The sequence below is a fragment of the Crocodylus siamensis genome, chromosome 5 (genome assembly GCF_052110815.1).
Source record: "Crocodylus siamensis isolate JL-2025a chromosome 5, ASM5211081v1, whole genome shotgun sequence".
Lineage (NCBI taxonomy): Eukaryota > Metazoa > Chordata > Crocodylia > Crocodylidae > Crocodylus > Crocodylus siamensis.
The window spans coordinates 66,691,198-66,702,091 of record NC_143399.1 but is presented as its reverse complement, the minus strand read 5'-3'; the positions used below and the strand labels follow the sequence as shown (position 1 = coordinate 66,702,091).

Here is a 10,894-nt window from a genome sequence, read left to right as displayed (position 1 = left end):
GCACAGATGCTTAGAGGGCAGGACTGTGACCATTTTCAGCGCTCTAGGCTAGAATGGGGACAGAGTATGCCACCATGGAGCAAGGGTAAGGGGGAGAGTCAGGGGGGCGGGCAGGCACGGGGCAAGCTGCTCATATCTCCCCATATCATCTGCCCCCCACTGCTTGCACGCCTGCAGCAGTGGGGGTATGAATTAAAAGATGACCCCCTAGTAACTAGATTCTATATATGGAAAATTACAACAACAACCACCACAACCACCACCACCACCACTAATTTTCCATATACAGGGTCTAATTATTGTGGGGTCGTCTTAAAGTCAGGGACATCTTAGATTTGAACAAACATGATATATTTAGCACATTATATGCTCAACGGGATAGAGAAATAGTTACAGATTCCTCCCCTCCCACACCTCATTCGGGCCATTAGTCATTCATCTCAAACATATACTTAAGAAATTCATAAAGCTTTTTAGTAGGAATTTAATATTCCTAATATTACCAGTGTAAAGGGGGAAAAAACCCTTCAAAATAAATAAATGGGTCTTAGTTTATAAGCTTTGGAGTGTTGCAACTTGGATTACCATTTAGACACTTTTTCCTCACTAAAAAACCTCATTCAGAACTTCTCCACATTAATCCACAGAGCAGACCAAGACAGGGTTTCATGAATAAGTTATGTACCAGTTGACTGGGGCTAATGGAATCAGCCAATGCATTCAGTGAAATCAATCCTCTGTGACATATTTATTCCCTTAGCAGTAAAGAAACAGAACCAACACTGAGTTTTTGTCCAGAAAAATCAACAACAGCAAAGGTGCAGTGAACAACTTAAAATGACAAAATAAAACAAGGTCTTTCTTTGAAAATATAATAAATGGTCATGATATTTGTATCAGGACACCTATACAGGAATCAAATATCCTTTAAAATGAGAGATTAAACCTAAAAATATATATTAAAAAAACCCAGATCTCTAAATAAATCACTGGGCTGCGGCACATGACTTATAAGCAGATATCCTGGTTTTCTCTGTTAAAAAAAAGAAAGTTCTGCGATTAAAACCCCCAAAATCTGCATTTCTCTGTAATTAAAATGAAATGTTACTAAATACATATAGGTATCAATTGAACATAATGTTTTATTGACAGATTTACAATTTTAAAGCTATTTTGAAGCCTACCAGTGCCTCTATCATTAGAATAAGATAAAATCTAAATACCTATACAATTTGGTATTTAATTTTGGGGCTTTTTTAAAAAAAAAAAATCAGGGGATGAAGAAGAGCTCCCCATGTCCCCTTTACCCACCAGGACATGGGTCCAGCTGTGGCTGCCCCACCCTGCTACTTCGTGGTGCTGAGCAGCCCCAACATGCTGGTGCTCCTCACTCTAAACCCACAGCCCTGCAGCCCTACCAGTGCCCCTCACTCCTGACCCACAGTCCCTCACAGCCCGGCTGGTGCCCCTCACTCCCAGTATGTGAGGAAGAGAAGGGGTGTGTAGGGAAGGCATGGGGGGGCACAGGTGACAGAGGGGTGACATATGCCACCCAAGATTTCTGCACCCACCATGGGGCATGAGGCTGCAGTGGGGCCAGACAGCTTTGGGCAGGAGCCACCACTTGGCCCAGCAGGGGAACCTGGAACTGGAGGGAGTGCCACCCCACCACACAGTAGGGAGACACAGTAGGGGCAGCAGCACAGAGTTGTGCCTCCCACTGCTGCCGGGAAGAAGGCTGGAGGTGGCTCGCCATAGTGGCTATAGCAGTGTGGCACTCTCTCCTCCACTGGGTCCCCACACTCTGCCGTGGAGACAGCTCGTGGCCACAGCTGATCCAGCCCCACTGCAACCCTGTGCCCTGCTGTAGAAACAGAAATTGTGGGGGGCACATGCCCCTTTTTCCCCCCCAACCCCAATGCTGTGCTTCCTCCCCTCTATGCATGGTCTATGTCCCTTCCATGCCCCCACCCATCAACGTGTGGCCTGGGCCCACCCCTCGCCCCCCACAGACTTAGCTTGAAGGAGTTGTGGGAGCTGCTCTTCACCACTGCCTGGCTGTCACATGCATGTGCATGCACGCATGCATGCAAGCACATGGCACCCTTTGCCCAACTACCCTCCACCTGCAACCCCAGCAGCTCCTTGAAGGCTGGAATGCTGCCAGCCTGCAAGGGGAAACCCACTGTTGCTTGCAGTTCTCTCCTTTAGAAGGGGGGAAATTCATGTTTTTCTCCATTCTCACTTCTATTCTTGGCAAGACCTTAGAAAAAATCATAAAGGATCACATTTGCAGGGGGCTAGCAGGTAACTTAATGGTAAAGGATAACCAGCATGGGTTTGTAGCAGGCACATCCTGCCCAACTAACCTGGTCTCTTTTTATGACCAGGTCACAAAATGCTTAGATGCAGGAGTGGAAGTAGACATTAATTTACCTGGATTTTAAAAAGGCTTTTGACACAGTGTTGCACCCAATTCTTACAAGCAAACTGAGTAGCTGTGAGGTGGATCTTCTTACAGTAAGGTGGGTGAAAAACTGGCTTATGGGACACACCCGGAGAGAGTGGTGGTGGATGGGCCAGGTTCTCCCTGGAGGGATGTGGGCAGTGGTGCTCCCCAAGGATCTGTCCTGGGACCAGTACTGTTTAACATCTTCATCAGCGATTTGGATGAAGGTGTTGAAAGCACCTTGTCCAGATTCACCAATGACACTAAACTATGGGGTATAGTAAAACACACTGGAGGGCAGGGAGCAAATTCGGGCAGATTTGGATAGACTGGGAAAGTGGGCTGACCAGAATAGTATGCAATTTAACAAGGACAAATACAAGGTGCTACACCTGGAGAGAAAGAATCTCCAACACACCTATAGACTGGGGGGTACCATTCTGAGTACCACAACAGTGGAAAGAGATCTTGGAGTCATGTTCATTTTTGCGTCAACCAGGAGTCACCAGCGCAACAAGGGAATAAGCAAAGCTAACCACACACTTTCTTGCACCAGCAGGTGCATCACAAGCACATCTAGGGAAGTGATAATTCTTTATACAGCATTGGTGAGGCCGCAGATGGGGTACTGCATCCAGTTTCCAGCGCCGCACTTCAAGAGGGATGTGGATAACCTTGAGAGGTTTCAGAGGAGAACTACTCATATGGTGGCAGGCCTGCAGGTAAGACCCTATGAAGACAGACTGAGGGACCTGAATCTCTTCAGCTTCCGCAAGAGAAGGCTGAGAGGAGATCTTGTGGTGCCTACAAACTCACCAGGGTGGGTCAGCAGGGAATAGAGCACACTCTGTTTACCAGGGAGCCCTCGGGGTTACCAGAAATAATGGCCACAAACTGAAGGAGAATAGGTTTAGATTAGACAAAGGAAGAAATTCTTTACAGTAAAGGTTGCCAAAATATGGAACAGTCTTCCAAGGGAGGTGGTTTTTTCCCCTACCTTGGAGGTGTTCAAGAAGAGATTAGATAGGCATCTGGCTGGGGTTACTTAACCCCAACACTCTTTCCTGCTGGGAGTACGGGGTTGGACCTGATGATCTACCAGGTCCCTTCCAACCCTAGAAACCTATGAAAGGAGAAAATCTACATTTTTCCATGGAAAACTGAAAACCTGGATCCCTGCTTATGAGGACAGGCTGAAGGAACTGACCTTATTTAGTCTGGAGAAGAGAAGACAAAAGGGGATTTAATAGCAGTCTTCAACTACCTGAACAGTGGTTCCAAAGAGGATGGAGCTAGGCTATACTCAGTGGTGGCAGATGACAGAACCAGGAGCAATGATCTCAGGTTGCAGCAAGGGACGTTTAGGTTAGATATTAGGAAAAATCTCACTAGGAGTGTAGTAAAGCACTACAACAGGTTAGCCAGGGAGGCTATGGAATCTTCATCCTTGCAGGCTTTAAGACCTGGCTAGATCAAGCCTTGGCTGGGATAATATAGTTGGGGATGGTCCTGCATTGAGCAGGAGGTTGGCCTAGGCAACCTCTTGAGGTCCCTTCCAACCCCAATTTTCTGCAAATGTATTTTTCATATTCTAAACTGTTTTATTAGGGAGTGCTAGACTGTTTACTTGGTAGAGACAGAAACTACCTTTTTACCTCTTATGCCCTTTGTCAGGCCATAAGCATACAATAAGTTTTGTGCATCTGTATGTATTACAAAAGCACCAATTGCACTGGATCCAGTAAAGTCCAGGGCTGAAATGGCACTATTTGGAGGTGCACTATTAAGATTATGGGAACAAAATCTATCCCAAGTCTTTCTGATGCTATTCCAACTATAGCTGTGCTTTTGAGAACATCACCCTTTTAGTTTTGTACATGAAAACATTTACTTGAAAGTTTCTGAAGCTGCACACCAGTAATAATGCTATGTACTTCCACGATGCTTTCAAATCACAGTATTTTTAAGCATTTTACAATTGTAGACAAGTAATAAATCAAATCAATCAATCTCTCTTACGTGCTGAGGCTCATCTTCTGCTGACATTGCATTGTTTACACATAAGGCTTCTAAAAATTTCTGCTTCAGTATAATATAGCGAAACCTGGACAGAAACAAAACAGAAATGCTAGAAACCTTGATGCCGCAGCTAAACATGTTAGTAAGAATAGACAAGACATTGTAAAATATTTTTTTAATTAACTATAGGAATAACAAGAATTTAACAAGCTAGACAATTGGTTCTTAGCACAAGCTGTCTTTTCCAATTCATTAGTTTTAGATGTCTGTCCAGACATCTCATGGGAAGAGCGCTCACCTAAACCTGAGCAGTCGCAAAGCTTCCCCTCGTGTGTGGATGACCTCCATCTGACTCAAGAAGTCTACGGGCCAACAAGAGGTAAAGCACTGCTCGACCTGGTACTGGCAACCAGGGATGACCTAATCAGCAACCTAACGATCAATGGGAAGCTGGATGACAGCAACCACAAGCTGATCACCTTCACCATCTGCCGTAAAGCTGGCAAGTCAGAAGTCCTTGACTTTAGGAAAGCTAACTTTGACAAGCTCAGGAGGCTTGTCGGTAAGGCCCTAAGAGACCACGACCTCAAGGGGAGGGGAGTTCAGGAAGAGTGGTTGCTCCTCAAGGGAGCGATCCTCAATGCACAACCTCACGCTATTCCGTCTCAGAGGAAAGGCAGCAAAAGGGCACAGCAGCCCCTTGGCTCTCCAGGGAACTAGCAGACCTCCTGCGGCTAAAAACAAAGACCTACAAAGGATGGAGGATGGGATCCACCTCCAAGGAGGAATATTCCGCACTGATCTGGTCCTGCAGGGAGCGAACCAGGAAAGCAAAGCCTGCAACTGAACTCCAACTAGCTACAAGTATAAAGGAAAATAAAAAGTCCTTTTTCAGATATGTGGGGAGCTGGAGGAAAAGCAAGGGCAACATTGGACCCCTGCTAAACCAGCCGGGACAACTGACACCCACGAAAAAGTCAACTTATTAAATGGGTAATTTGTGTTGGTCTTTAATCAGTCCATTACGGGACAGGGGTGCCCGGGTGAGGGAGATTCCCTGCCCTCCATCAATGCTGACCTCGTGAAGGAACACCTTGAGAGGCTGGAGACCTTCAAGTCAGCTGGCCCTGACAATCTACACCCCAGGGTACTCAAGGAGATGACTAACATCATAGCCCAGCCCCTGGCACAGACCTTCAAGAACTCCTGGCACTCTGGTGAAGATTGGAAAAAGGCCAATGTGGTGCCTATCTTCAAGAAAGGGAGGAAAGTGGATCCGGCAAACTACAGGCCCATCAGCCTGACCTCTATCCTGGGGCAGGTCTTAGAAACGATTATTAAAGAGGCCATTCTTAACGGACTGGCTGACAGCAACATCCTGAGGGATAGCCAGCATGCGTTTTCTTGCAGGTAGGTCTTGCCTGACCAATCTTATCTCCTTTTATGACCAGGTGACCTATCACTTGGACAAGGGAGAGGAAATTGATGTCATACATCTTGACTTCAGAAAAGCCTTCGATCTGGTATCCCATGATCACCTCTTGGTCAAACTGGCTAACTGTGGCCTTGGGTCTACCATGATCCGCTGGCTAGGAAACTGGCTCCGTGGTTGGACCTAGAGGGTGGATTGATAGAAGTCAATCATCATGGTGCCCTGTGACCAGTGGGGTCCCCCAAGGCTCTGTCCTTGGACTTATATTGTTCTAACATCTTCATTAAATGATGTAGACATTGGAGTCAGAAGCGGACTGGCCAAGTTTGCCGACGATACCAAACTCTGGGGTAAAGCATCCATACCTGAGGACAGGAGGGCGATCCAGGTTGACCTTGACAGGCTCAGAAAATGGGTGGATGTGAACCTGATGGTGTTTAATGCTGAAAAATGCAAGGTTCTCCACCTTGGGAGGAAAAACCTGCAGCATCCTTATAGGCTCGGCAGTGCTACGCTGGCTAGCACTACAGATGAAAGAGACTTGGGGGTCATGATTGACCACAAGATGAACATGAGTCTTCAATGCAATGCTGCGGCTAGTAAAGTGAGCAAAATGCTGGCTTGCATCCATAGATGCTTCTCAAGTAAATCCTGGGACATCATTCTCCCATTGTACTTGGTCTTGGTGAGGCCACAGCTAGAGTACTGTGTCCAGTTCTGGGCTCCTCAATTCAAAAAGGATGTGGAGAAGCTTGAGAGAGTCCAGAGAAGAGCCACACGCATGATCAGAGGTCAGGAAAACAGACCTTATGACAACAGGCTGAGAGCTATGGGGCTCTTTAGCCTGGAAAAGCACAGGCTCAGGGGTGATCTGATGGCCACCTATAAGTTTATCAGGGGTGACCACCAGTATCTGGGGAAACTATTGTTCACCAGAGTCCCCCAAGGAATGACAAGGTCGAAAGGTTACAAACTACTGCAAGATCACTTCAGGCTGGACATAAGGAAGAATTTCTTTACTGTCCAAGCCCCCAAGGTCTGGAACAGCCTGCCTTCAGAGGTGGTTCAAGCACCCACATTGAATGCCTTCAAGATAAAATTTGGATGCTCATCTTGCTGGGATCCTATGACCCCAGCTGACTTCCTGCCCCTCGGGCAAGGGGCTGGCCTCTAAGGTCTTCCGAGGTCCCTTCCAGCCCTAGTGTCTATGAAATCTACGAGAAATACTACACTGTACAGTATTTGCAGGTTGAGAAGACAATGATATACTTATTCCAGAAAGGAGACTAAGTAACTTGTAAGTTACTTACAAGTAACATTGCTGTTTTATATGACTAAGAAAAACAAACAATTTTACAATTCACTTTTTGCACCATCCTTAATGGTAGATTTTAACTATACACAGTTTCATAGGAGAATATTTTGACAGGTAAAATACTTCAAGAATTCTATGGGATTTAAAGTTCGTTGTTCTCAGATTCAGCAGTTAGAATTTATTTTTTTAAACCCCTGAACATCTCATTCTAGAAATCTCCTGTTTTAATATTGCCATAAATAATACAAAGCATTTAAGCACACTTTCTAGCTTTCTTACCTTTTCTTGTCAAATTTTTCCATGCACTCAAGAGGTTGAATGAATTGAAGAACCTCATCCCACTGACCATCCAGGATTAACTGCCTATAACAAAAGAAACAGGTCCTCAGTTTAGCTGGACATTTTACACTTTTACAATTGTATTTATTTTTTCATGACATGCTGTCATCTGAAATAGAACAGCTGAACAATCAGCTTTGTAAGAATGTAGTGCTTTACAAAGCTGATAATAAAAGTTGACACATTCCTTGTACTAAGAAGCAAGGCCAAAACAAAGGATTCAGTTCTAGTATAAGCCTCCTGTGCTGACAAAATAACCACTATTCCTTTATACAGAAAAAGCACCAGGGGTCCCCAAAGACTTGCAGAACATTTTACATTTAAAAGCTTGCAATTTTTATAGCGTTAAATGGATTAAAGTATGGGAAAATGAATGAGTTAACACAGGATCGGGTAGGTTGCAAAATTACAGCATGTCAGCTACTCCACAGGAATTGCCCATTTACACCTGGTGAAATAGAAGACTCCAGAAACAGTGCCATCATGACAGGTTTGGTTTTGACCACGGTCCACACTTCAGAGAGAGCGGACTGTTGGGAAGGGATGGCCTCCACCTCACCTGGAAAGGGAAGAAGCTCTTTTAGGCCAGAATGGCTGACCTTCCTGACAGGGATTTAAACTAAGACCTCTGGGGGACGGGCTTTCTATTAACAGTTCTAGCCCAGGCCTTGTCAGCTGCATTACCAATAATTTGGGCAGCCCAAGGTAACCCACTCTAGCAACAGCCCAAGGAAAGGTCCTACTTCACCCCTCAAGGAAGCATTGGGCTTCTTATGGCAGACTTAACTGCCTGTACATGAATGCTAGGAGCTTGGGAAATAGGCAGGAGGAACTGGCCTTTCTCCTATGTGAAAATAACTATGACCTTGTAGGGATAATGGAGACGTGGTGAGACTCTACCTATGATTGGCTGGTTGCTTTAGAGGGTTACACCTTGTATAGGAAAGACTGTGTGGGAAAGAGGGGTGAGAGCGTTGCTCTCTACATCAAGAATCAGTTCATCACCCGAAGACTGAGTTTTCTAACCAAGAAGGGTGCCTTGAGATCCTCTGGGTCAAAATACAAGGAGAATATGGGGAGGGTGACATACTAGTAGGACTCTACTATAGACCTTCACACCAAGAGGAAGAACTAGATCAGGAATTCAGTAGGAAACTGGTCGAGGCCGTGTGCTCCCAATGCATGATCGTCATGGGGGACTTCAACTTACCTGGCATCTCTTGGGATGAGTGCGCAGCCAAATCTGACAGGTCGTGTAGCTTTCTCACTTGCATTGATGACCTCTACCTAACACAGGAGGTCTACGGGCCAGCTAGGGGAGAGGCATTGCTTGATCTGGTCCTGGTCAAAGGGGAGGACCTGGTGAGCAATGTGAGGATTGAGGGGAAGCTTGGTGACAGCAACCATGAATTGGTCACCTTCTTAGTTCACCAAAGAGCAGGCAAACCCCTCAGTAAAACAGGAGTCCTTAACTTTGGGAAGGCTGACTTTTGCAAACTCAGAGAATTGGCCAGTCAGGCAATTAGAGGCCATACCCCCCTAGAAGAGGAAGTACATGAGGAATTGTCATCTCTCAAAAACAATCCTAGAAGCACAGGGGAAAGATATTCCATCTCGCAAGAAATGCAGTCAACAGGTAAGGAAGCCCCCCTTGGCTGAACAAGGAACTGTTGGACCTCATTAAACTCAAAAGAGAAGCCTACATCAGTTGGAAAACAGGAAGCATCACCAAAGAGGACTACTCGGCACTTGCCCGCACCTGTAGTGAGCAGTTCAAAAAAGCCAAGGAACAAACTGAACTCAGGCTAGCTAGGGGAATCAAGGACAACAAAAAAATTCTTCTTCAGATATGTGGGAAGGTGAAAAAAAGAACAAAGATAGCATTTGGTCCCTTAGAGATCCAATGGGGCAACTGATATCCAATGCCCAAGAAAAGACCAATCTCCTAAATGACTTTTTTGCATTGGTTTTTCACCCTCCAAGAAGGATCACACTGTCAGGAAGGACACAAACCATTCTGGGAGCGGGTCATAGGCCCAAAATTGATGTGGATCAGGTAAGGGAACACCTCAAGAAACTGGACATTCACAAGTCCACAGGGCCAGACGGAATGCACCCAAGAGTGTAGAAGGAGCTGGCAGACATCACTGCAGCCCCATTGGCAGAGATATTTGAAAATTCGTGGCGGCTCGAGCAAGGTCCTAGAAGACTGGAAAAGTGCCAGCTTGGTCCCTATCTTCAAGAAAGGGAGGAGGGATGACCCAGGAAATTACAGACCAATCAGTCTGGAAAAGTCCTAGAAAAACTTGTCAGGGGATCCATCAAAACCAGTTTAACGGAAGGAAAGCATCCGAATGCCAGCCAACATGGCTTTGTGACTGGCAGGTCTTGCCTGACCAACCTCATCTCCTTCTATGACCAGGTAATACATGCCCCGGATAAGGGAGGTGACGTGGATGTCACATCTGGATTTCAAGAAAACCTTTGACTTAGTTCCCCATGGTGTCCTCATAGTTAAGCTGGGGAAATGTGACCTTGATCATTTTACGGTCTGATGGCTAGGTAACTGTCTATAGGGACGGACCCAAAGAGTACTAGTTGATGGGAGCAAATCAACTTGGCACAGGGTGACCAGTGGAGTCCCTCAGGCCTTGGTACTTGGGCCACTACTCTTTAACACCTTCATTAAAGATCTGGATTCAGGAGTCAGATAAGAACTGGCAAAGTTTGCAGATGAGACCAAATTATGGGGGAGAGCGGTCACATGGCGAGACAGGCTGGGGATACAAGCCAACCTGGACATGCTCAAGGTGGGCCAAACAAAACCTTCAATGTAGAGAAGTGTAAGGTGCTGCACCTTGATAGGAAGAACCTTCAATACACTTACAGGTTCAGCAGTTCTATGCTCACTAGCACCATAACCAGAAAGGACTTGGAGGTCTTGACTGACTACAAGATGAATATGAGCCACCAATGCGATGCTGTGGCTGACAAAGCAAACCAAACTCTGGCAAACCAAACTACTGATGCATCTGGAGCAAAACCAGGGAAGTCATCCTCCTGCTTTACTCAGCCCTGGTGAAACCACAGCTGGAGTACTGCGTCCATTATTGGGCCCCCCACTTCAGGAGGGTTGTGGAGAAGCTTGAGAGAGTCCAGAGGAGAGCCACTCGTATAATCCAAGGCCTGGAGTGCTGGCCATATGAGGAGAGGTTGAAGGACTTGGGACTCTTCAGTCTGGAAAAGAGAAGGCTCAGGGGGGAACTTGGTGGCAGCCTACAATCATGTAAGAGGGATGCATCAGGACCTGGGAGAACAGCTGTTCACCAGAGCTCCCCAA

General features: G+C 46.1%; 1 protein-coding gene across 1 annotated transcript in view; it reads right to left on the bottom strand.

The window, feature by feature from the left end:
• Positions 1–10,894, bottom strand: part of WDR47 (WD repeat domain 47) — a 62,082-nt gene that overhangs the window by 37,183 nt on the left and 14,005 nt on the right. Inside the window, exons 3-4 of the mRNA XM_090048741.1 lie at positions 7,495–7,578; positions 4,469–4,553 (exon numbers count right to left, since the gene is read on the bottom strand). Coding sequence (XP_089904867.1) covers positions 4,469–4,553; positions 7,495–7,578 — 169 coding nt within the window. The remainder of the gene's footprint in view (positions 1–4,468; positions 4,554–7,494; positions 7,579–10,894) is intronic.